This window comes from Triticum urartu, chromosome 7A, assembly GCF_056163025.1.
Source record: "Triticum urartu cultivar PI428250 chromosome 7A, HENAU_Tu73, whole genome shotgun sequence".
In the NCBI taxonomy this organism is placed as follows: Eukaryota; Viridiplantae; Streptophyta; class Magnoliopsida; order Poales; family Poaceae; genus Triticum; species Triticum urartu.
The window spans coordinates 38,243,356-38,270,401 of NC_141879.1; the positions used below are offsets into that span (position 1 = coordinate 38,243,356).

Consider the following 27,046-nt stretch of genomic DNA (forward strand, 5'->3'; position numbering starts at 1 on the left):
CAGCACTGTGCGGCCCAACTCACTAGCCTCCCCCCCTGTCGTCTTCCTCGCGACAGAAGGACGCCGAGCGTGTGCCCCGTGCGCGCGGCCACGCGCCCCGGCGACCTCCTGCTTGCCGCTCCCCCTCGGCGCCTGGACGCCTCTGGGAGACGCCACGCACCCCCTGGACCTCCCTCACTCTCCCCCGAGCTTTCCCCCTCATCTGTCTCGCTCTCCTCCCCACAGCCGAGCGCTGGCATCGCCAACGATGCCGTTTGCCACGGCCACCGTGCTCCCCTCGCCTCGCCGACACGCCAAGAAGCCCCGCCTCGTCCCCCTCTTCCTCCTCACCAAGACGGAAGGCGCCAGAAGCCCTGGATGCCACCAGCTATGCCGTTCCCCTCCTCGGCCACCGAGGATCGCCGCCGTCTCCGCCTCCCCGAGCTCGCTGAGACCGTCTCCGACCCCGTTGTGAGCTCCGCCATCTTCTCCCCTACTCCCCGCGCTCGTACGCACCCTCTAGCCGCCTCCTCTACCGGAGTCGAGCCGCTCCACCACACGAGCTCGACGCCGGCGTCACTCCGGTGACCCTTTGGTCACCGCTGGTACCTAACGCACTCCCGCACTCCGCAGTGCCTCGCTAGTGCCTCTGTTCGCCCGCTAGCACGCCGCAGAAGCAAAACGACCGACGCCCGAGCTCCGGCCGCTGCCCAAACGTTCGCCGACGTCGTTCCCGGCCACCGCACGCTCAACCACCTGCACCGTTGGACGCGGCACTCCTCCAGCTGGCCGTAGGACCAAGCCACGCTCCCAGCCGACGCCTGTGGCGCCGTTCCGAGCACCTCCGCCGCTCTGTTTGGTCACCGGTGACTAACCCCGGCAGCCGCTAACGTGGCACCATCATTAGGGCCTAAGCACCCTACTGATTACCCCCTGGAGTCAATGAAAACTAGGCCCCACCGCCCAACTAACCGATTAACTAAAATAGATTAGTTTAGTGTAAATTACCTGTTTAGATTAGTGCTAACCCTGTGGACCCCACGTGTCATCTTTGACTTTGGTCAAGTCAACGTTGACCAGTCCCACTTGTCATCCACCCAAACCAGCCTAAGACACTGACGTATGGGTCCCACAGGTCAGGTTTGACCTGGCCTACCCAGTTGACCTGCTGACGTCATAGTGATGCAATGCTGACATAGTTAATAATTTTCTGTATTTAAAACAATTCAGAAAATCCAGAAAATTGCCTAAACTTCCAAAAATCATAGAAAATCAAACGTAACTCCAAATGAAATAAATTATATATGAAAAATGATCAGAAAAACCCAATCTATCCATCTGTACTGGTTTCATGCATGTTTAAACAAGTTAACATGCTGTTTAGTGCAAAACATGATAAAGCACTATTTAAGTTCACAAATGAGTTGAACTTTGAATCTTTGGTTCAAAATAGCTCAAACCCATCTGGTTGTAGTTGCATTAGCCCAACACACTCATTTTACCATGTCATGATCATGCATCATATTGTGCATTGCATTGATTGTGTTTCTTTCTCTGTTGCCGGTGTTGTTCCCCCTCGGTAGACGTTGTTCCGACGTTGTGATCGTTGACACTGATGAAGACTCAATGCTATCTTCAGAAGTGCCAGGCAAGCATAAACCCCTTGTTCATTATGATACAATCCCACTCTCTCGCTCCTGCTCTCTTTTACTGCATTAGGACAACAACGATTCAACTGTTACATGCTGCGGTAGTTGAACCCCTTTCCTCTGCATGACCTGTCATGGCCACAGTAAATAGATGAAACCCACTAGTATGAGTAGGAGTTGTTTGAGCCCTGATGTGCCTACTCATTCATGCGTGTTTGTCATGCCTGCTACTGCTTAGAGTTGAGTCAGGTCTGATTCATCGGGGATGAATTGGAATGGTGATGAACATGTCCTACTATGTGTGAGCTAAGTGTGTGAATACGATTTGGTAAAGGTAGCGGTGAGAGGCCATGTAGGAGTACATGGTGGGTTGTCTCATTGAAACCGTCCTCAGGAACTGAGTTCTGTGTTTGTGATCCATGAAACAACTACTACCACACGTTGGGCCCTGAAATATGACCCCGCTCGACTTATTAACCACCCTGTCCTCTGTCCAGGAGTTGCAACTAGTTTCTGGTGTTTGTAGGATATGTGTTGGAGGTCGTGCATAGCGCTGACCCTAGGGGTGGGCTATGATGCGGTAGATACACCGTGGCACGGTGTACCGGGCGCCCGTTTGGTGTCTCGGGAACCCTGCACACATCGTTTGGGGGCGAAACTCCGGCCGGATCTCCTCGCAGATGGAACCCGAATAGGCGATAAACCTGGACTAGAGACTTGTGTGGTTAGTCAGGTCGTGGTCTACACCCACGTCGGCTTTCGCTTGAAGTCTGCCGAGCACATGTCGTGTGCAGACGCTAAGTGGTGGAAACATGTGTGAAGAAGTACACCCCTGCAGGGTTATAAATGATCTATTTGAATAGCCGCGTCCACGGTAAAGGACTTCTGGGTTGCCTATAACAGTTCATAGACAAGTGGAAGTGGATACTCTAAAATGCGCAAGATAAGCGTGAGTGCTATGGATGGCGTTCTCGTAGGTAGACGGGAGCGGATCCATAGTGGTGTATTGATTGGTGAATATGTGGGCTCATGTGCGCCACCTCAAAAGAGTTGCTTGCAGTAGTAGTTCAGGTTAGCCACTGAGTCAAAGCTGGCTTGCTGCAGTTAAACCCCACCATCCCTTTGTTGATAATGATGCATATGTAGTTAGTTCTGATGTAACTCTTGCTGGGTACATTTGTACTCACATTTGCTTAGTTTATGTTTTTGCAGAGAGACTTCAGTATCGCTAGTAGTTCCGTGTGGAATTCGACGTTTATCTTGTTACCTTAGCTACAATCTTGTGCCCTCGGCAGGATCTGGTAGATAGTCAGGCTTCTTAGCCTTTTTCATTGGTAGATGTCTATACTCAGACATGTTAAGCTTCCGCATGTGCTTGTTGCTTGTATGCTCTGAATGTTGGGTCCTGAGACCCATGTTTGTAATATCTCGCTCCTCGGAGCCTAATGAATAAATATTTTGAGTCGTAGAGTCTTGTTGTGATGCCATGTTGTATTTACACATATCGAGCATATTGTGTGTACGATTGAAATGCTTGGTATGTGTGGGATCCGACAACCTAGTTGTTTATCCTTGGTAGCCTCTCTTATGGGGAAATGTAGTCTTGTGCTTCCATGAGCCATAGTAGTCCGCTACAGCCCAGTTCACCGGAGTCCTGCTAGCCCAGCACTACTGCTTCGGAACACTTGACTGGCCGGCATGTGATTCACATCGTTCCTGTGTCTGTCCCTTCGGGGAAATGTCACGCGATGACATCTGGAGTCCTGCCTAGCCTGCTACAGCCCGGTTCACCGGAGTCCTGTTAGCCCAGTGCTACAGCCCGGATTCGCACGCTGCTGACCGACATGCTCGATGCTGGTTTACGTATGCCTGTCCCCGTAAGTTAGTGCCACTTTGGGTTCACGACTAGTCATGTCGGCCCGGGTTCTCTGTGAAAGGGTTTTCATAACTTGCACCTCCCGGAACACCACTGCAAGTGAAAAGTCCGTGGAGATGTAATCTAACCATTTATGACATGGTAAGGTCAAAGAAGACAAATAAATTTGCCATTATCCCTTTTAAAGTGATGCTTTAGAGACTGTGGCTTTTACACTGAAAAGAGCTACATCGGGTCTGTTGAAATGAAGCCATGGTATGGTACGCCCAACCATGTTATATCTTTTCTTAACATTTGGAATATGGGGCTTGTGTAAAAGGTTACAAACCTATTCCAAATCAGACAAGTGCTACTTTGTAGATTATACCAAAATGTTGGGTATTCCTCCCTCACTATACCGAGGCAAATAGTTTTGCCGCGAAACGGTGTGCTTTTAAAGAGAATGGTTCTTTCAAAAGGGTGAGTGTGAGAATAGTGCAACTCGACGAGATAAATAGTATCTTCATCATCAGATCAAAGGAAAGAGACCTTGGAAGTAATTCCAGAGTTTCCTACTGCGACTGATACGGAAGCCTCTACAATAAAACGTATGAACTTCGGTCGAACTTGCAGCTGAACCACGTAGGCAAGGCTTGTGCAAACCTCTCAGGTGTGCAAACGAGATATTGTTGTTAGAGAACATTATACCTACGATACACAAGGAAGCGTTGATGGGCCCTGACTCAGGAATTGGCTAAATGCCAATACAACCCGAGTCAGTTTCCATATAAGTGATTCAAGATTAAAACCTTGATACACCTTTCGTAAGACTTAGAGTCTAACGAATATTTATGGAACTTAAAACTGATATGGATAAAAAAAATTTATCCATAAAGCTCGACTTGTTGAAATAACAAGTTCAAGAGTTGACTACGATGAGGTTGTTTTCATCGTAGCGATGCTTAAAGTCGGTTCGGGTTGAACTAGCAATTAATAAATATTTCAATCATGAGATATGAAACATGGATGACAATAGGATTTCCATCTGATGGAAATGAAACCAAGGACTTGCATGTGTTACAGTCCAAGGCATTTTGTCTATCCATAGGATGGTAGTAAGGCTGCAAACTTCAGAGTTCCAGCGATGGACAGAAGAGAGCAAAATGGAGTTTGAATCTTCGTGCTTTGATGAAATGGTCAAAGGGTTCTGACTTCATCAATGAGTAACGAAGATGCTTGTAATTCAAGAAAGTAAGTGGGAGCGTAATAATATTTCTAAAAACCTTGTGTGCTTGACACATTGTTAATTGGAAATAAATTTCTTGACACGAATTAGGACTTCATTTGAAATTGTTTTTTATGAAGTGCTTAGGCTAAATAGCCTCAATATTAGGCATGATGATCTATGGAGATAGATTTACCTAATATGGCTAAGCAATGAATACATATTGACAAAGTGCTAAAACCTATTTAGCATTTAAAACGCCAAGGAGTGATTCTTGACTAAGTCACATGGAAAGAGTTTTTACAAGACTCGGTTTCCCAAAACACTGATGAGTAAAATACATGATGGAGATTTCACACACCTTCGTGTTTTGGATTAATCATGTATTCTATGGTATGTAAAAACAACCAGATATATCCAATACTCCCAAGCTGTTGCGAGTATAGATACCAAAGTGATCAAAAGTACTGATCATGGGACAACAGTGAAAAATGATCATTGAGTACTAAAGTAGCACTAGTGACATGTTTTCTCGCAAGTGGAGATCATGAAGAGTTCATTGTAAAAGGTTACATCGAAACAATCTTCATCATTTCTCCATGCGAATTTCGATTTAAATTGAGGGTTTTGTGTAACACACAATATGGTGGTGCAGTTAGTTGGAAATTGTTCCAAACAAGTTACTGTGGCGAATTCTATAACAGAGGCAAAGTATGTTGCCGCTTTAGAAGCGACAAAGACAAAGACGTTGAATCATATAGTTCATTCATGAACTTAGTATAGTTCCCAGAAGGCTTTGGTCAATGGGACACTATTGCAGATAGTTGCTCCATAACTTAGTTAGAGGAATCAGGTTTCGACCAATGATTCACATATATACAATGCCAAGTCTGCACAAAATAAGAATTTTGTGAAAGCGTGAAAACGCGAGGATATGCAGAGATACACACGGAGCTGAAATTGACAGATTCGATGGACATCAGGCTATACCACATGCGAAGCATTTTTTACACCAGTATGCCATAGGTGTAAAGTGCATTAGCATTAACTAGATTACTGACTCTAGTGCAAGTGGGAGTCTATAGGAGATATGCCCTAGAGGCAATAATAAATGCTATTACTTATCTCCATGTTCATAATTATGTTTATGTTCCATGCTATAACTGCTATGGTTCTCGAGTCTGCAATAACCACGAGGCTCGGAGGAAGACTCATATGCACGTGTGGAATAGTAAACGGTGAATGTATTCCTAGTCTGGCCTCTAAGACTAGCTCAAGTATTGCATGATGGTTTCGTTTTCCTGATCATGGGCATGTCTATGCCAGCAACCTTGAGGGCACAATGTTAAGAGAACATTTGTGTTGAATCGACCCGGATTGATGTTATGCTAAGAGATTCATTCGTCACAAGTTAATGGTACATAACACAGAGATGGTTAACGTTTTCATGATTCCTTAGACCATGAGAGTATCGAGTTTCTTCATGCTTGCTTCATGAACTTTGGGGTTTGTTAAACGTCATCCGTAAATGGGTGGCTATTACGGCGGCTTACGGGTTCATGGAAAAGTGTGTCAAGTAACTTGATAGCTCAAGATTGGGATTTGCTCCTCCGACGACGGAGAGATATTCTCGGGCCCTCTCGGTATTACGGTATCCATCATCGTCTGGCCAGACACAGTGTGATTTGATCACTGGGATGCCGCAACACGGAAACGAGAAACGAGAACAAAACCGGTAACGAGGTAACTTGCATGGTGGACAAATTGTTCGTCCATGGGGATGCAATAAATCTCACCTCGGGTGTTTGTGACATATCGCGAAGCAACATGAATAGCTCACTGCAACTGGAGGTTAACTCAAATATTCATTCGTGTGGGTATAGGGGTCAATATCCACGGCTCCGATGTTGATCATTGATCGGAAGAGGTTCCAGGTCATGTCTATACTTCACCGAACCTATAGGGTCACACGCTTAAGGGTCATCTATCTGCTGAATACTAGACAGGGAGTCTGAGGGAAAATCATCGAAAAAGTTTTGGACACCGAAAAGTTTCGGACAGCGGAAAAGTTCCGCAGAGAGAGGTCACCGGATGAGTTTTGGTGAAACCGAAAAAGTTTTTTCGGGGTATGCCATTAAGTCAAAATGGTTTCGGCACATGCCTGATAATTCTTGGAGGGTGCCAGAATCATTCTGGAAACTTTTTGGAATTTTCAAAAAAAACGGAAATGTTCCGGAGCTGCTGGAACCGGTTTAGATGCTTTTCGCAGATGAAAATCACTAAACTAGAATTGTTCCAGAACGCGTTGAAAATCATTATGGTGGGTACTGGAAATGTTCTAAGCCCACATAAATATTTTTAGTTCGAACAGACGCTGAAAAATGTCGTCGTGAATAGTGAAAGTGCTTTTTGGGATATTTTATGGTGAGTCACCTTTTGGGATATTTCCAAAAGGCTTCTGGAAGGGCTTGGGGGCCAAGCATGCTCCTCATGGGGGCCCCAAGGGGGTTGGCCGGCCACATGTGTGGGGCTCCATGGAGCTCCACTTCCCTCCCATTATGCCCTTCATGTGTGACATTTGCATGGGCATTTTGGGTTTTTGTGAGCCATCCCTACCCCTTGGCTTTCCTATAAATAGAGGAGTGGGCAGCCCAAACCTCATCCCTTGCTCTCATAAACATGCCATGAATTATCTGGCTTCTTCTCTCCCTCCCACGAAAAGAGTTTCGTAGAGCCGTAAGGCTGTCTGGGTTCCGGCAGGAACTAGTTCTGGACGGCGAAGCCCTGCCGGATAGATGACACCGTATGTGTGCAACTCTGTAGAGAGATCGTAGTTTCGGTCTTAGTTCGGGAGTGCCTCCCGAAGGGCTGTCCGTGTGACCGTCCGAGTTTCGAAGATCCTCCCGAAGGGCTGTCCGAGTGACCGTTCGAGTTTCGAAGGTCCTCCCGAAGGGCTGTCCGCGACACCGTCCGAGGGGCTGTTCGACCGCCTCCCGGAGGGCTGTCTGAGGAGCAGATGAGGGTATACATCCTCGCGGTTGGGAGGTTCTAAATCCTAGCTGCGGGGATCTGCACCGCCGATCGTCATCGACTCTAGTTACCGCTGCGCTACGAGTCGGTAACGAAAAAGATCAAACCATGTATGCAGTCTCCATAGTGGTCCTGGGCTGGTGCGTAGGTCGGAAATTTTTTGTTGTCTGTCGCGTTACCCTACATCATTCTCCTGATTGGTTGATTGACACGAGTGCTAATTTGCATGTATGCGGTGATATTTCCATGTTTTCGTCTTATCAGACCGCAGGGACTTCCACCGTGCTGATGGGCAACGGTTCAAGTGCTTCTGTTTGTGGTGTTGACACGGTTGATCTGAAGTTTACTTCAAGGAAAACCGTGCGGCTGAAGAACGTGCATTATGTCCTCTCCGTCAATAAATTTTTTTTTTCGGATATTTTCTGTGTAGAGATGGCTACAAGCTTGTCTTTGAGTCGAATATTTTTTTAATATCCAAGTATGGGACCTTTGTTGGTAAAGGCTATGAGTCGGGAGGCCTGTTCCGTTTATCCTTGTCAGGTGTTTGCAATAAAATTGTTAATTATGTTTGCAACAATAGTGAATCAAATGTGTGGCATTCACGTCTCTGTCATGTTAACTTTGGTTGCATCTCGCGACTAGCCAAATTGAACTTAATCCCTAGTTTCACCATTGTCAAGGGATCTAAGTGTCAAGTTTGTGTGCAATGTAAGCAACCTCGTAAGTCACACACGACTGCATAAATGAGAAATCTTGCACGACTAGAAATCATACATTCAAATTTATGTGAAACGAATGGTGTTTTGACAAAAGGTGGAAAGAAATATTTCATGACGTTAATTGTTAACTCCACTAGATACTTCCATGTGTATCTTTGAAATCTAAGGATGAGGCTTTGAACCTTCTCACGACTAGCTATAAAGATGTTCGTTCTCCCGCCCCTCCGGATTCAGATGCCTAGGGTTTTAGCGCTGCCGCGTCTCGTCTGGTCGAATTGATCCGCTCCGCCCTAGCCCACGCCGCCCCGGAGCAGGCGCGACGCTCGCTGCCCCCATTCGAGCCGCGCTCGGTTGCCTGAGCTCCACGCCGACTGTCACTGATGCGAAATCAAGCGTATTTTGTGGGAAAGTTTGCGTCAAGGGGCCTAGATTTTAGTACGCCTTCGACCCCTGAAAGCGGTGCCTCCCATGGTAATTTTGCGCCATCTCTCGGTGTAATGGTGCTGAAATTGGTGCCGTCCAGGTGGATTCACGCGTTAAGCCTGGTCGACTTTTAGAGGCGCTGCTGCGTGAGTGCAGACTGGGATTCTGCATGCTTGGTTTTGATTCAGGATGAAGTTGGGTCAAAAGTGCAGGTTTTGTTATGAACTTTTGATTGCTTGGTTCTAGTCGTCGTTTATTAGTTGTGATGACTGCAAGCTGTACTGTGAGCCAACACTTTCGTTGATTAGAGTTATCCATGCCAAGCTGATTTCAGTATATCTTCTCGGCCAAAATCACTGTTTTGACCTTGCCAGATAACGTTAGCACAAAACGCCATGGCTTCCGGCGTTCCTGGACCACATATAGAAACGGCAAACCGCCGAGCGTTTTTGGCCTGGTCACGACGTGGTCGACAAACCACAGCGCATTACTGGAAATGCTGTGGCCTGTGGCGTTGCTGCCCCAAGAAGAAACGCCATTGCTTGTGGCGTTTCCAGCAATATGTGCCCGTGGGCAGTTATCTTTTTAGGGAAGAAACGCTGCCCGGTTTGGTGTGTCTAGGTGGGGCAGAAACGCCACAAGGCTTGGCATTACCAAAAGGGTCAGATCGTTCTAAAAAATCTGGAAGGGTTCAGATCATGCTAAAAAATCTGACATGGTCAAAATAGTGATTTTGGCCTATCTTCTCAACCAATATCTGAATCCAGTACATTAAACGGACGGCTTGAGAGAGGCAGTCAGCACTGTCTCTAATTCTATGGTTGCTATAAACCTATAAATGTTCTGGGAAAAGCATCCCGACAAGGTCAAAATAGTGATTTTGGCCTATCTTCTCAACCAATATCCGAATCCAGCACATTAAACGGACTTCTTGAGAGAGGCAGAGAGCACCGTCTCTAATTCTATGGTTGCTATAAAACTATAAATGTTCTGGGAAAAGCTCTGCAAAAGTATGTCTTGTGACCTGTATTTACTGCTAGCTTTCCTCCCCTTTGTAGATGGACCTGGTGCTCCTGAGATGGCGGGCTATTACCCTCGTGATGAGGAAAGGCCAGGATATGCTGCCGTGAGAGATACACAGGCTCTTAATGCTTCCTATGAGCGTTTTCTGCGTACTGGGGTATACGTCATCCTTTTCCCTGATTAATCATTTTCTAAACAACACTCTCAGCTAATTTTTTTTTCTTATCTTCAGCAAATTCAGTCCTATGGCGCTGGACCTGCTGGTGGATCTATCAGGCCTACCGCGGGAGCCAGTGCTGGTGGCTACCAAGGTGATGATCGTCCGGGGATGGCTGCTGGGGGTATGAATGGCAGGAATGTTGGTTTTGGTGGTGGAATGCCAGAGCCTCCCCTTCCCCCAGATGCCTCAAACACCTTGTTCATTGAAGGCATCCCTCCTGACTGTGAACGCCGGGAAGTTTCTCGTATCCTTAAAACCTACACCTTTTCTGTAACTCTCTGCACTTGTTGTCCTTCATAACATGCCTTCATGTTTTTAGCTGTTGGTCCTTCACTTTTCCACCCAGATATCTTTCGACCATTTGTTGGCTTTCAGGAGGTGAGACTTGTAAACAAAGAACCAAGACATGTAAGTGAGCTGTTGGGCGTTTGTCAGGTCTTGCCTCACATTTGATTTTCATTTATTCTTCTAACTCTTCGCTTCTAACAGCCTGGTGGTGACCCAATCGTCCTCTGTTTTGTTGATTTCACCAATGCTGCTCAAGCAGCTATTGCCATGGAAGCTTTGCAAGGTGAAATCGGTGAACTTGGCATGAATAGATACTCTCCAATCTATATTCTGTCTGTTGAAACTAAATCATTTGTTCTCAACTAGTATGGTTTCTTTTCTTTTCCTTGGAGAGTGCCAGTTAATTATCTTATACATCTACAACATGCATAACGTCGAATAATTCATGTCTCAAAGTCTGCATAGGTGTTTGTAACATTGTGAGGAATATTGGTAGTTTGAAGCCTTTAGCCAAATGCCAAAACTGTCAGTTTGTAGCAGAATCAAACTCATTCAACTTAAGTCACTATCCTTTATTTTGGTGTGAAGGAATTGACCAACATATTTTTTAGTTATCGCACGTTGCTTCATATATCAGCCTACTGGCCTACTGGCCTACTGGTCATTGGTGATTATGCTATTTGGTGGTAGATGATGTTCAGGTGATAAGGCTCCCCTAGATTTTATAACATGGACTCGATCTTTAGGAGTTCGAGGAGGAGGATGTCGGGGACGCTGGCGATGTGGATCTACAGGCGGAGCAGCAGGCCATCCTCGATTCCCTTCGCTCGGAGTTGACTGCGGAGGCTAGATGCCTTCGCCGACAGGAGGTGGAGGCCGCGGACGAGGCGCTGATGCTCGCCTACATGGATGAGGTCGAGCAGGAGGAGGATGAGATAGAGCCCTCCTACCCGCCCGTCCAGCCGACGCTCGGCATTGTCGTCGTGCAAATCTCCGACGATGAAGATTAGATAGGGTACTACGTAGTATGTAGTACGTAGGTTTTTTTTTGCATGCTTTATATGGATCTAGGAGTGAAATATGAGAGATTTGGATGCAGAGTGTCTAATTTGAGACGTGATTGGTCACTGTCTGCGGATACGTCCGGTCGCGTCCGCGGGTGTTTGAAGTACCGGATTTGCATAATCTTTAATTAGAGACCACGCACCTACACGCATCGTGCTTCCTTTTTTCCGTTAGAAAATTATTGAAAAATCTGGCCATAAAACAGCCAAACGTCGGTGGGTCATGTGGCTGCCACGCTTCCTTCGCCAGTCACCCGGTATGAGCCGCCGGCCCGACGATTGGCGAAGCAGGAGCCCAGCGATGCAGGGTCGACTGGGTTGTGCCGCTGCTGCGACCCGACGTTTTTGTGTGCGCTCGGATTTTGTTCAGGGGAAGAGACCCATATGAGTCGGGTCGGTTCCATATGACTATGAAGCGGAGTTAATTCCCTTCTTGATTCGTTTCCTTCCTGATTTTATGTGCCGCTTGTTGATTCTTCAGGTAGTACGTATATGAACTGGTGGGATCAAATGCAAAGAAGTGAGGTGGGATTATTTAATTGGAGAAAGAATTTGAACGGAGCTACATGGTCCTTGTATCAATAATAAACTTGCGAAGCGATGGGCTGGAACACGTGCGGTGGCAACGAACACATGGGCCGGCTTTGTCTGCTTGAAAAAACATATGACACGATGTGTACAACCAAAATTAGTACCACCTCAGATACATAGAAGATAATACGGACCACGGACGGACAAAAAACAGACAAAATATAGTACCACCTCGTTTATATTACGATTTTGTCTATACAAATTATAAAAATGTATTATGACATGAGAAGAAAGCGTGTTGTGACGGTAAACCCGACAAAGTCAATCCGTACTTTATTATTATAGGGAGAGACTAGTAAAAAAACAGGGCATTTGTCCCGGTTCTAGAGGGCCTTTAGTCCGGGTTCTACAACCAGGACAAAACGATCAGGACTAATGCCCATTACTTTTAGTTCCGGTTGGCTTACGAACCGGGACAAAAGGGGTTCCACATGGCCACTGTGGGGCACCCAGGCAGGAGGACCTTTAGTCCTGGTTGGTAACACCAACCGGCACTAGAAGGCATCCACGCGTCAGTACCTCCCAGACGCTGTTTTTTTAAAGGGGAGTGGGAGTTTGTTGACACCCGATTTTGGCACGGTCAAGAACTTATTTAAGATGGCCTCAAATGAAGAAGTGATCTACATTAAGGAGTTCCGTATTGTTGATATGAACATCTTTGAAATTTGGGCCATCGCCGTCCGATTTCATCTCAAAGGCCGAAACTATGCTCAACGTACCAAGATCTTATATTCAGAGTATAGTTTGGCCGATTAAGCCCCCAAGACGATCGCATATGAAAAAAATGATCTACACGAATTGTCTTCGTCTCGTCGAACCGATCGATTTTGATATAAAAATTGTCCCAATCCGAGTTTGTATGAAAAAGTTAGAGGCAACACTTCGCGGACCGGTTTTGAGTGAAAAAGTGACGCGAGGGACCAGACACCCACCTAGGTGGTGTCTAATGGGTCTCGTGGGTTATTCGTCCTTTGCCGGCTGAATGAAGCTTGCCGGGATGGATACCTTGCCAGCATGGAAAGCTTGCCGGGGTGGAGACCTTGCCAGCGTGAAAAGCTTGCCGGCGTGGAAGCTTGCCGGTGTGAAAGCTTGCCGGGGTAGAAACCTTGCCAGAGTGGAAAGCTTGCCGGGGTGGAGACTGTCAAAGTCAATCCGATCAGAAGTTGAAGATGGACTCGAAAGGTTATTCATATGGCCTCGTATAGAAAGGTGTTCTACATGAAAGTTGTGTGTATCGTCGAAATGGTCAACTTTGCTTTTGGAGTCATCATCATAGGAGATAAGATACGGCCTGCCTGCAGAATTGTTACAAGACTCGGACAGTTCAGAAAACTGCATAATTAAATCCGACCCACATTTAAAGATAGGCCCTGAAAGTCACAAAGATGGCCAGAAAAAGAGAAGTGGCCCGTGTTGTCTTATGCAGATCGTCGAGGCGGACAAGTTTGGTGTTGACCTCGACTCCATCCGAGTAAGTATGTGATTTCTACGGCCCGTGCAAGAAGCAGGACAGATGTATGGAACAGATTCAGGATGAATCCGAGTTGGGCTGAAACTGGAACTGTAGGACGTGAATTGATATAATTTTCTTGTAAGGAATGTCTAGATGAATCCTTTGCTTGTACGGGAAGTACAGCCGCCTCTTATATATGTTAGGAGTGACGGCCGATTGAACAACACCAATCGAACAAATCAATCTACTACTTTTTCGTGTTCATCTCCTTTTTATCTCTCCCTTGTATCTTTCTTCTCGTTCTTTGCTAGTTTCTTCATGCTGGAGGGCTGCGGATCCACGAGGCTCTAGGGGCAAGCGAATCGACCTGGAGCAGTCCATAGCCGCCGCGAGCCCTGACGGGGTCCCTCGCGGGCAAGCGGGGCTTCGGGTCTACAAAAGTATCTACCGGTTGTCCTGCGTATCGCGCTGCCGGTAAGATCTCCTTCGACGTGAGCTGCGGTGCATCACCCCCGGCGTCGAGAGTACACGGTGACGTGTTGTGCGAACACACTTTTTGGCGACTCCGCTGGGGACGAAGCTTTGACAGTCTACAGCCTGTTCTTGCTACGACATCGTCATCAAGCAACTGCAATCTAGAATGGTAACATGTATGATCAATCTCCTTACGTAGATGCAAATAACCATTATGTTGATGTTGCTAGATCTTTCAAGGGACATGTCATGTCGGCTAGCCCTAACGAGCAAAGACGGACTAGTTATTCCATTGAAGAAACTTGGAATTTACAGAATCGCGACATGCAACTTATGAATCTGACCTTTCGTGCATCGGCAACATCTTTCAATATGCCCGTGAACAACACGATTTGTTCGAGTGGTCAATATATGACACCTCATGTGCAGGGGGGCGTCTCATAGTTTTATCCATCAGCAGCCGACTCACAGTATGCGGGTTCATCCCCAAACATGCCGATGGACGGGGGAATCCGCCATGCTTCCTATAGTTATTTGGCTAGGTATCCTCAAACATCATATACTACACCTCGTGAGATTAATTGTTCAGTGGCATATGAAACTAAAAATATTCATGACTCAGCTCGCCTTCGCGGTTATGGCCGAATGAATGGAGATTCTGCAGGAGCATATGTGTCTAATAATGTAGGAGATGAGGTGGCTCTCGCTGCATTAAAAAGTTTAGCCCAAAATAAGAAGATTAGTGCTATTTACCTTGAGCAGCACGAAAAGGGATTGGTTCCTGATTATGAGACAATAAGAGCTAGGGTTTTGAAAGAAGACGAAGTGTTGCTGGTTGATCTAATTGGCGAGAGAAAATATTCAACAACTATGCACATGCCTTCACCTATCATTGCAGCATGTTATACACCCCCTATACAATCGCAAAATTTTGGCAACATCAATTCATTGCCGAAAGATCCTAAAAGTGTTGGGGGGCAAGACGATCCAAGCAAGGCTGAGTTTAAAGAAAAATATGTGGCCCATCTGGACAAGGTCAAGCCAAAGCTCACAAGCAATAGTGTCGACAGCTTTACTACGCCAACTCTTTAGGAATTACCAGCAAAATATCGATAGGCTTATGAAGCAGTCAAGAAGAAGCGTAGAGAGGAAGATTTGCAAGAGTACATCAAGTGCCTTCCTCCATGTAGCAACCATGTTGGCCGTTCTGCACTTTTGAGGCAAAATAAAAAAGAAGCTTGGCAAGAAAATCAGCAAAAAAGGATTCACTCAGCTAATACAGTGGATTCGATTGAAACCAGATTGAGCACTGAGGCAGCTAATGCCGAGTGCATCAAGCAAGTTATTACCGAATGTACCAAAATAGAAGATGCAAACTTCACTGAGCAAAGGAACGACAAACGCAGCAAATTGGTTGTGCTTGATTTTTCTGGATGTAAGGGAGCTTACATGCTACCCTATGAGTTTCGTGCTAAAGATATTGATGAGCATCAAGAACAAAGTAATATGGCCGAACACAGTTCGGTTAATGATGAACATCAAGAACAAGAAAATGCAGCCGAGCAAAGTTCAACTAACAAAGAGCGTCCGAGTGAAATCCACTAAGGCAATCCGGCTGAAATATACTCAGGCAATCCGAGTGAAATCTACTCAGGCAATCCGAGTGATGAGACACGAGATCCAGAAGAGGGGGAAGAGGTGTTGGAGAATTATTCAAAAGTGGAGCAAGGTATTGTTCCAGTGGTGCAACCATCTCCCTTCTTCCAATGTCTTCACAAAGGTACACCTAGCAGACAGTTTATTCAATTTACGATTCGGTCAAAATCATATTGATGCACCCGTTAGTAGGATTCTAATTATTTTTGAAAGACCAATCGAAATGAGTAATCTGTTTGTTAGAAATGATCTTGTCACTAATCATGCTAGTAAACACATGGTATCATTCATAGAGGCTAATAGTGACAACTTATCGCAACCAAAATTGTTCCCGTCATGCCAACTGAACTTTATATTCATATGGACAACTTTGTTTGTTGCATGCCTGGCTAACATTTGGTCTCAGATGAGACGTATATTCTGTAATTATTTTGGTTGCAGAAATATAAAGCTAGGTTCAAAGTTCTCTAGGATAGTCGATTCAAGAGCATCGGAAAATGAGAAAGAAAATCGATGCATAGCCGAGTCAGATGACGTTAAGGCGACACCACTCGGTTATTTAGTTCCAAAGCCGGTATCACATTATCGGTTAATGAACAAACAATTTACCTTCAATCCGGGCATACGTGATCATATCATCAGTACATCGCTGACTAATCCTATTATTATAATTGATCATGATGTCGAGCCATCAAGACAAGAGCGAATGCAATGTTCGTTCGAGCAAAATGTCAAAGACTGCAACATGATCCATCGAGGCGCATAATCAGTCAACAGAAGACGATTGGAGTTTGTTGAAGCACGAGCATATGGCCAGTCGTATCAGATTGGTCTTGATGGCAATCAAATGTTGACTCAGCTATCTCAAGTCGATTCATCTAAAGTCAACAGGTACACACCAATGATGACGGGGTCAAGTCTTCGAGCAAGGATATGGTTAAAAAGTGCATCAATAAAAATTGAAGACGAGAACTCTATCAAAACTACAATAGCGACATCTAGCGCTCGGGGCAACGAGAAAATTCAAAGGCTAATGCACACACATCTAAACAAAGCAAAGGCAATGGTAAGCACAAAGGTAAAAAGCCGAAAGTCACTTTCGCGCAGTTATTAGAAAAATATCAGAATATAAGTGAGGCAAAGAGTGCTTGTCGGCCGAGTGGAACAAAAGCATCGAAGTCACCCCCAAGGCATAAATCTGAAGACCGGAATTGGTGACGGAAGAAGTTGAGAAAGCAGACTCCATATCATCCTTTTGGGCCACCAATGCCGATGTCATTGATATCTCCCCCTACCGACTATTATTCATATCAATCATGGGACAAGTATAAATCAAGGGCACACTATCCATCATATTCTAAACCACCTCAACAAAATTATGCAGCTCCAAGAGGATCATCGTTTGTTCAACAACCACATGTTAAAGACCGACTCGACCAAAAAGAATTGGTCCGGAGCTCAGTGAAGAAGATGGACGTGGTCAAGCAAGTGTACCGAGTGAAAAAGGATGGCCGCAAGTGTGCTATTTCAGATCCAACTCCAGATGACAAAAAGACAGTCGAGTCTATGTTGGCTACTAAGGACAAGAAAATGAAGCAGGTAACTTTCAAGGATCCAATCGCCGAGTTTGGAAGGGCCAAGCTGGAGGTGCCCAAAGCCAGGAAGAACTTGCCAGTGCATAAACCAAAGACACAGCCGGGATGCCCACTCGGCTTACCATATTCGCAAGAGAAAAAGCTGAATTGGCTTAGGGCCAAAGAGCTGGAGAAGAGGAACATGGCTTGGGTTCCCAAGGGAAATCCTCGAGTCAGAAGTGGCACCACATCTCCTATTGCGAAGCCGGCAAGAGTAAAAGAGGACAAGTGTGAAGCCGGCAGGCGGAGTCGACAGTTTTCATCTCAAGATAGGAGACTCCAAATGGCACATCGTCCATGTTCTTCAATCGTACCATCAAAGCCGATGCTCTGTAATTTATCCCCAGCCGAAACATCTGATTTATTTCGGTTATTCACACTTTGGTGGACGGGTTCTCGAGGTCCTTTAAGATGAGGACGCACGGCCGATATTTTCATATCGCCCTGAGAGTGCATCGTGTTGGCAAAGCTGGCATCTGGCTGATGGCGTTCTTCACGGTTTATCTCATACCTAAAAGCCGATGCTCGGTTTTACCAATACTTGTGAGGACGTCTTGACTATTGAGTCGGCCACTAACAATGATCTAGTGCACCGGGTGGCCAGCTAGAAGAAACCTATTCTCCTTATTTGCAGTATCCGAGTTGAGAGATCAGGCAGGTTGCACCACGGGACATATCCATGGAGGCGCTTGTGTTATCAAGACAACAAATATTTGGAAAGGCCCTACCCAGGTGATAGGTAGTCTGAGCATCTGGCCGATATGAGATTATCGGCCTAAGCATATAAATAGCCGATGGAGTGGTGAGATCTTCCTTAGAGCAAGCTATGTGCAATTATTTTTCGGCACACAAACTTTGCTGAAAAACAGGAGGGCATGTGTTGACACCCGATTTTGGCATGGTCAAGAAACTATTTAATATGGCCTCAAATGAAGAAGTGATCCACATTAAGGAGTTCCGTATTTTTGATATGAACATCTTTGAAGTTTGGGCTATCGCCGTCCAATTTCATCTCAAAGGCCAAAACTATGCTCAAAGTACCAAGATCTTATATTTAGAGTACACTTTGGCCGATTAAGCCCCAAGACGATCTCATATGAAACAATGATCTACACGAATTGTCTTCGTCTCGTCGAACCGATCAATTTTCATATAAAAATTGTCCCAATCCGAGTTTGTATGCAAACGTTAGAGGCAACACTTCACGGACCGGTCCTGAGTGAAAAAGTGACGCGAGGGACCAGACACCCACCTAGGTGGTGTCTGATGGGTCGCGTGGGTTATTCGGCCTTTGTCGGCTGAATGAAGCTTGCCGGCGTGGAAAGCTTGCCGTGGTGGAGACCTTGCCGGCGTGGAAGCTTGCCCGTGTGAAAGTTTGCCGGCGTAAAAGCTTGCCGGAGTGGAAAGCTTGCCAGGGTGGAGACTATCAAAGTCAATCCGATCAGAAGTTGGAGATGGACTCGAAAGGTTATTCAGATGGCCTCGTATAGAAAGGAGTTCTACACGGAAGTTGTGCATATTGTCGAAACGGTCAACTTTACTTTTGGAGTCATCATCATCGGAGATAGTATACGGCCTGCAAAATTGTTACAAGACTCGGACAGTTCAGAAAACTGCATAATTAAATCCGACCCACATTCAAAGATAGGCCCTGAAAGTCATCAAGATGGCCATAAAAGGAGAAGTGGCCCTCATTGTCTTATGCAGATCGCCGAGGCGGACAAGTTTGATGTTGAAATCGACTCCATCCGAGTTAGTATGTGATTTCTACGGCCCGCGCGCAAGAAGCAGGACAGAAGTATGAGACAGATTCAGAATGAATCTGAGTTGGGCTGAAACTGAAACTGTAGGACATGAATTGATATAATTTTCTTGTAAGGAAAGTCTAAATGAATCCTTTTCTTGTACGGGAAGTCCAGCCACCTCTTATATACGTTAAGAGTGACGGCCGATTGAACAACACCAATCGAACAAATCAATCTACTACTTTTTCGTGTTCATCTTCTTTTTATCTCTCCCTTGTATCTTTCTTCTCGTTCTTCGCTAGTTTCTTCATGCTGGAGGGCTGCGGATCCACGAGGCTCTGGGGGCGAGCGAATCGACCTAGAGCAGTCCATAGCCGCCGCGAGCCCTGACGGGGTCCCTCCCGGGCAAGCGGGGCTTCGGGTCTACAAAAGTATCTGCCGGTTGTCCTGCGTATCGCGCTGCCGGTCAGATCTCCTTCGATGTGAGTTGCGGTACATCACCCCCGGCGTCGAGGGTACATGGTGACGTGTTCATGTGCGAACAGGGTTTATGGGTTTTGGAGGGTTTATGTGTTTCACATTGTGTTAGCTAGCTACTACATATAGAGAGAGGTGACATCTCTTTCTCCGTGCTTGGTCGACGCTAGCTACTACATATAGAGAGAACTCAACGCAAGCTAGTAAGAAAATGAAGGAACCATTAATTACACAAGATCATCATCAACATATATAGAGAGAAGTGACCTCTCTTTCTCCGTGCTTGGCCGAACAACAAGTTTTCGTATATCTATCTGATGCTACTACATATATACAATATGACATCTCTTACAATTCCTAACATCATCTACGTAAGATCCATTTGCAATTTGATATGGTATTTTTCGTTTGCAGGTATGATGTGGTCAACAAAAAATCCCTCCAATTCTCTTGAATTACTCGTATGCGATCATGTGGTAGGAGTTCATCCCGCATCTTCCCAGATCTAATTTAAAGAAGGGGGGTCAATATATATAAGTGAAACACAACCGATCATATATATAAGGGGGGTCAATATATATAAGTGAAACTCAACACAATTGATGGTAATAAAATAAAATTGTGAATATTGTTTACGTACTTCTAATTGTTCTTTAGTTATGCCCCGCTCAACGGTCGAGTTGCGAATGAACTCGCAAACGTAGTATCCACATAAATTATTCTCGGGTGCTTACCACAAGCACTTTGTGAGAATAGAGTTCAATCAAACTGATAAGCAAACATGATAATGGTATTGATGAAACTAGAATGAATGAGAGATGCGCGCAACTAGCTAGTACTACTTACTTTGGGGAGTGTAAATCGCAGCTCCTTCTTCAGACCAGGGACCATTCCGGTGAACTTTTTCCAAACCCTGCCCGGCAAAGAAAACGATTACTTGATATCAAGAAACAAATATAAGTTGCCGATATGGTACGATAATGATTGAACTTACCTCTGGAGCATTTCACTCATGTCCGACCACTCCATTTGCTCTTTACGTCTTAAGTCTAAGACAGTTACTACTGCCTCGTAAAGCTTAATGGATAGCAAAATAAAGTGGAACATGCGCACGCACAACTCATCAATTACACTTAACCTTTAGTAAGCAAAACTGAATATGCACAAGGCAGTAGCACTCACTTGAAGTTGAAGGAAAGAGTATTTCCCTTTTGTTTTGATGTCGAAGGAACGCTTTTAGCAAGTTATCCTCGGTATCTTTGGCTCTGGTTTGTACCGCCCATTGATTTACGGTATTTGGGCTAATGAACCCAATGTCATAGACTTGTCCTATTTTGCATTCGATGATCTTCAATCTGCATAATATAGTGAGGAGAATTATATATACATGCAATGCACGAGCTGAGCTAGAGACTTAATTACAGAAATAATACTTACAGACAGTAACAAGTCATGAGTTGTTTGTCGAGGTCCTCTTGATTGAATAACTGAAATAATTCCACAAATTCAATAGGTAGCAGGTCGACTCCAATGAAGTCGTGCTAAGTTTTAATTCATAGCATCATACTGTCGGTCCATCCTTCCTGCAGGTTTCCAAGTACCACTCATGCAATCTTCACATCATTGTTGGTAGGAGCCGGACCTGATCAGGTTTGACCAGAGGCTTCCCGTGCTCGTATCTTAATATCTCTACTACCTCAGCCGTTTCAAACTGTACATCATCGCCCACGTAATCACCAAGAGTGGTACCGGGCACTAGCCCCGGATGATTAGCGATATCGGTAGACACCATGAGCGGGGGGCATGATTGCTCTCCTGTTCTCCGAGCTGGGGAATTGTTTTCCCACTTCGTCTTGCAGCACTCTTAATACGTCCCGACCGCTGCGCTTCATCATATGTATTTTCAATACATCGGTCATAGTGTGATTGCAGCGGAGGTGGTGGTGGTCGCCTAAGGGCATCAAGACAGCGCTTCGCTTTCACTGGATCCATTTTCTCCTTTGGAGGTGGAGGTTTCCTTTCAAAATGATCTCTCACTTTGGCATCCACGATTTCCTTGTTTTCCTCGTCAGTCCTCTCATATTGTAACTTTGGAGGAGCCCTGAGGCTTGGACCAGTTTTGAATTTCTTCCCGCCTTTTTTACTGCTAGCCGCCGAAGCAGCGCGGCTCTCTTCGACCGTTGCGGAGGCGGCGGAGTCTGCTGACGTGCCGGAGGAGGCGGAGGAGGAGGTGGAGTCCGCTGACGCGCTGGAGACAGCTGAGGCGGAAGAGGACTCTACTGACGGGCCTCCGCCGCCGGAGACGGTAGGCTGAGCGGCGGAGACAGCTCACGCGCCAGAGACGTCTCAGGCAGCTGAGACGGCTGAGCTGGACTATGAGGAGTCTGCTGAGGGGCCTCCTCCGGCTGAGTCTGCTGAGGCGGCATCTAGTTTGGAAGCTTCATGTTCTCCTTTATCCATAGACAGGTACTCCTTAATGCACTTTCCAGAAGAACATCCCCTTCACCTATAGGGTAGTCAAGCTCCAGCCCCTCAAATCCCTCCATTATTTCATCCACCGTGACAATAGCATAGCCATGTGGAATCGGACGGCAATGGAAAGTTCCCTCAGCTTGAGGAGGTAAAACAGAGCCAACTGCAGCCTTCAAGGTCAGTTTCTGGCATTTCGCCATTAGCACACAATGTTCAGTCTCCGTGATACTATCCACGGGGTAGCGAGGAGCCGTGAAATCAGGCTGAATGAGCTCCGTGGAAGCCAAACTGCTTCTCCGCTGAGATGGTGGGGTAGCTTCGGGGCAGTGTCAAAGGAAGGATCTTCGTGCCGCTGAGATGGTTGGCCGGTAGCTCACTGGCTCTCAAGTTCCTCTAGTTTCGCTAATCTTGCATTGATCTTATGCATTTCGCTTCCTTCGACTTTCTTCTTTTTCTATTGGCTTCTATAACCACCGCTGTCGGGAAACCCATGCACCCACAGAACGGAGCCTGATGTGCCTCATGTCCGTCCAGGGTGTACATGATTCCCGAGGGCCTCTGTCAGCTCGTCCTTCTCTCTGTCGGGAATGAACGTCCCTTCTTGCGCTGCCTTGATTGCATCCTCAAGCTTCGTCATGGGTATTGCAAGTTGATCATTCGTCCAAACACACTTCCCTGATTCTGGGTCCAAAGTTCCTCCAACCCCGAAGAACCAAGTCCTTGCTCGATCTGGGTCGTCCCCCGATCGGTCGACGGTCCCCACGCCGTGCCCCCCGACCTGGCGGCGTCCCCTACCCCGCGACCCTCGCACCTCGTGGCTGCCCCCCCCCCCGACTGGCCGGTGCCCCCACCCCGCGCCCCCACACCGAGCTCCTCCCTTCGGTCTACTTGGTGAGCTCCCCCCTCTCCATGTGTGGATGTATGTATGTATGGATGGATGAATATTTGGATGCATACATAGATGCATAAATAGATGGATGCATAGATAGATGGATGACTAGATGTATGGATTGATAGATGGATGGATGCTATGTAGATAATTTTTGGTGATGTTGTATGCATGGATGCTATGTGTGGATGTATGCATGGATTTTGTTGTTGTTTGCATCTACTTGTTTTTGTTTTTTGTATGGATGCTATGTAGTAATTTTTTGCATTAGTTTTTATGTATTAGTTTTATCTTGTAGTGGGACTAGTAGTTTTCATAGTAGTTTTTTGTAGTAGTTTTTATGTACTAGTTCTTATCTTGAGCGAGTGACGACCATATTTGACAGATGCGGGATGTTTTCAGAGGAATGGTACCGATTGTTGTCGTAGGGGGTCGTGCTTCCTCTATTCCTCCTCTGTGATCTTTTCAAAGTAGGAGGAATAGAGGAAGAGCGACCATCACCGACAGTTGATGAGAGTTGTTCTTGGAGGAAGAAAATTGACTTTTGACGATGACGGTTGATCTGGGTGAGCTCTTCCTGTTATATCTTGATAACGCATGATGGGCTCACCCAGCTCAACCATCACCGAAAGTCAAAATATCCGTGAGAGAGTGTCCACCATATATACAACCACCAGACAGAGTGTCCACCATATATACGTGAAGGAGTGTCGATGAGAGTTGTTCTTGGAGGAATAAAATAGAATTTGTCGATGGCAATCAATCTGGGCGAGTTATTCCTGTGATATACATTTGTCACGCACGATGGACTCGCCTAGCTTGAACATCATCAAAAGTCGAAATACCTGTGAGAGAGTGTCCACCATATATACCACCACCAGAGAGTGTCCATCATATATACGTGAGAGAGATGAGAGTTGTTCTTGGAGAAAGAAAATTGAATTTTGCCGATTGCGGTCGATCTGTGCGAGTTCGTCCTGTGATATACATTTGTCATGCATGATGTACTCACCCAGCTCGACCATCACCGGAAGTCGAAATATCCGTGAGAGAGTGTCCATCATAATTAATTTTCTTAGATGTAATCTTTGATATTTGATCCTTATGCTATTTTTCATTGTAGGATGAAAGGTGTTAGCACCGATCGATTTCACGGCTATGGCTTCCTTCGGCGACACAACTTTCATTAGGGTCGACTCCGTGGTCAAGGAGAAGCGCATCGAGGACCACTTGATGGCGCTCATTGAAAAGAACCCGCATCTGATCCTAATAAAGTATTTTGAGGATCTGGTCAAGAAGAATCCGCCATCTATGGAGAGGAAAGCCCCACCACTTAAGGAGTGTGACGACCCGATGCCATTGAGTCCACCGACCTTCACTCTCGACGACGTTTGTTCCTCCATTGTGGGGGATGCCCCCACGTGCTCTGACTCCACGATCACTGGTTTCACTGACTACATCTCGGAGTAGCCCACCTAGATAGTTTGGCATTGATTTAGTGATATACTCATGTAGCTGCTGATATGGACTTGGATTGCCACTTGCGATGCTTTTGATTATATGAGTGACGAATGCTTACATAGATTAAGTATTATGTGATATTTTAACCTTGCATTTCGTCTCTGCCTCCTTTTCTCTTTCTTTGTAGATAAAGTGGTATGCGGTGTATAGAGGTAGGTGTCCAGGAGTCTACGATTCATTGTCTGAATGCAATGAACAAGTGCTTTGCTATGAAGGCAGCTCCCACGACTCGAGAAGACAGAGTATCATTACAATCAGTATGTACTTAACCATAAGAAAAATCTGAATTAGGCTTAGGCAATGGTGCAAGCCAGAAACGGCTTATCGGGTTCAATGGATGGAAGAACTTGATAATTCTCTCTCAGTTTGTCATAATTGTGCTGTTGCTTTTATCACGTGGTCACATGCAGACGTCATTGACTGCTTTGTTGTTTAGTGAGTAGGCACGTGTACCAAAGAGCTACTTTGTGATTTCAAATAAAGCTTGTGTGAACTATTTATATATTGGTTATGTGAGTTTGTTGTTAGACTTTATGACTTCAAATGCAAGTTTGTGTATTGTGTATCTGTTTTTGCTGCAGTGATCCGAGGGAAAAGCAGAAGAAACAGAACTAGGAATGAATCTTTGCCGAGTGCGGATCTCGGCAAAGTGGCATGCGCTGGGAGCAACTGTCAGTTGGCTGTGGCAGTTTTGCCGAGCGTGCCTCTCGGCAAAGAGCTGACGGAACCAGAGGCTGTTAAGTCACTTTATTTTGGAAAATGCTTTTGGAAATTTCTGTTTGCCTGAGAGATCTGGCTCTCGGCACAGTTTGGCTGTTAAGTCACTTTGTTTTGCCAAGAGGCACAGTTTGGCTTTTAGTTGATCAGGAATTAACTAAAAGTCCTGAGACAACCACAGTTGGCGTATTTGTATCTCATATCTGAAATACTCCCTGGGTATCGAAATATAAGATGTTTTTTGACATTGCCATAGTGTCAAAATACATCTTATATTTTGATAGAGGTAGTCTCCGAAGATGATTACACAGTGGAATTTGAAGAAGATGGAGATAGCTAAAGGTTAAACGATCACAATTATACCTTCAGTTCAATCAACAAAACTGCAAACAGTGTGCTATTATTCAATTGCTTAGCTTATGAAGCAAGCCCTGTTATCTGATATCCGAAGGAGATAAATCTCTTAGTTGAGTATTATAAATTCATATTTTTTTTATGATTGGAGTAACGCACTAGCTAGCTGGTAAATTCATAATACATTGGTACTAAGAGCATCTCTAACAGAAGCGCTATATGAGTGCCGCGCGGTATAAAAATTGCATTTTGCGCGCGCGGACTCGGTTTGGAATCTCCAGCAGCCGCACAAAAAGCGCGCACGCGCTATAACTAATGCAGCGCGCGCATCAAAAAGGCCGCGCGCAGCATATTTAGTGCGTCCGGTCGCGCGCGCTGCAAACTCTGGGCTGCTGTAGATGGGACCGCTTGATTGGGACCGTTGGACTCGCGCGCACAGCATATTTTGCAGCGTTTGTTGGAGCAAACGTCTTCTAGCGTCCTAAAAAAATCTACTTACGCGCTGTAAACCCGTTTTTTGGGCGCCGCGCATTGGGCGGCTGTTGGAGATGCTCTAATTGGTTGCGCATTTGTCAGCACGTTTTTCCAGAGGAACTGCTTGCACGCCGCCATGGAGCTGGCGTCAATTTTCCTGCACAGCGCCTCCTCGCAGAGGAGCTTCAGCTTCTCCAGCTCAAACCTGTCCGCTGCTGTGAGACGCTCCACATTCTATGGCAGTGCCATCTCGAGCTGCGCTCGGTGTAGATGAACTGGAGCAGTGCTTTGAACACATCGGCGTCCTTGTCATTCTCTAGCAGGAGTAGATGGTCAGCGGTGGCATTGTTCGAGGCGAGGGCTAGATCCAGTTTGAGGATGGGTGACCGGAGCCTTGAGCACCCACCGGTGTGCCACCATCATCTGCCCGTCGCCGAGGTGGATCGTCACTTCCGCGAGATTAGGCTTATGTCGCGACACCTTCTTCACGAGGAGCTCCAACAGGCCGAGGGGCATACCGTCTTCAATTGCTTGAAACCATCACATAGGCCCGGTCCTAACATTTCGGGTGGCTGGGGCTAGATAACAAAAAGGGGCCTGAAGCCACATAAATATATGTTTTCCATTTCAATTGCAAATAAATATTCATTACAATATAATTTTTGTTGCCTTGCCATCTGACTATTCAAAGAAAAGAAACGGGCGTGGCGTTGTCTTGGGGCCTTTCAGTGGTTCTCGGTAGCGTAGTCGTTTTATGATTTTTATTATTGTGCGGGTAGGATCTGCTTTGAGGGGACTCTTTGGTACCTTGTATGTATTGTTTGGCGTGTATTTTGTCTCGTGTTATATATATAAAGCAGGGCAACACAGCACGGCCAAAACACAAACGACAACCACCCAAATCGCAGCAAACAGACCAATACAAGGAACTGGAGTAACTACTACGCTGACAACCCTAAATAATGGGAAAAGAGTAGAGCGACAGACCATGAAATCATTAGAAGGGAGACCAGACGCTAGACGCTACGCACATGTGCCTTCTGTAGCATATTTCCCTTTTCTTACAGAGATGATATATGATGAAAGAAAATGGAATGGGGGCCTTCTAAACCCT

General features: G+C 45.9%; 1 protein-coding gene across 1 annotated transcript; it reads left to right on the forward strand.

Annotated features, from left to right (window-relative positions):
* Positions 1-369: 369 nt before the first annotated feature.
* LOC147957430 (uncharacterized) lies at positions 370-11,421 on the forward strand. The gene is made up of 6 exons (XM_087531696.1): positions 370-487; positions 9,939-10,060; positions 10,136-10,367; positions 10,470-10,531; positions 10,613-10,747; positions 11,158-11,421. The coding sequence occupies exons 1-6, from the start codon at positions 370-372 to the stop codon at positions 11,419-11,421; spliced, it is 933 nt and encodes a 310-aa protein (XP_087387822.1).
* Positions 11,422-27,046: the final 15,625 nt, after the last annotated feature.

Coding starts and splice junctions, on each gene's coding strand:
- LOC147957430 (XM_087531696.1), top strand. CDS start 370: ATGCCGTTCCCCTCCTCGGCCACCGAGGATCGCCGCCGTCTCCGCCTC. Junction 488..9,938: donor CTCCCCTACTCCCCGCGCTC/GTACGCACCCTC, acceptor TCCCCTTTGTAG/ATGGACCTGGTGCTCCTGAG. Junction 10,532..10,612: donor TAAACAAAGAACCAAGACAT/GTAAGTGAGCTG, acceptor CGCTTCTAACAG/CCTGGTGGTGACCCAATCGT.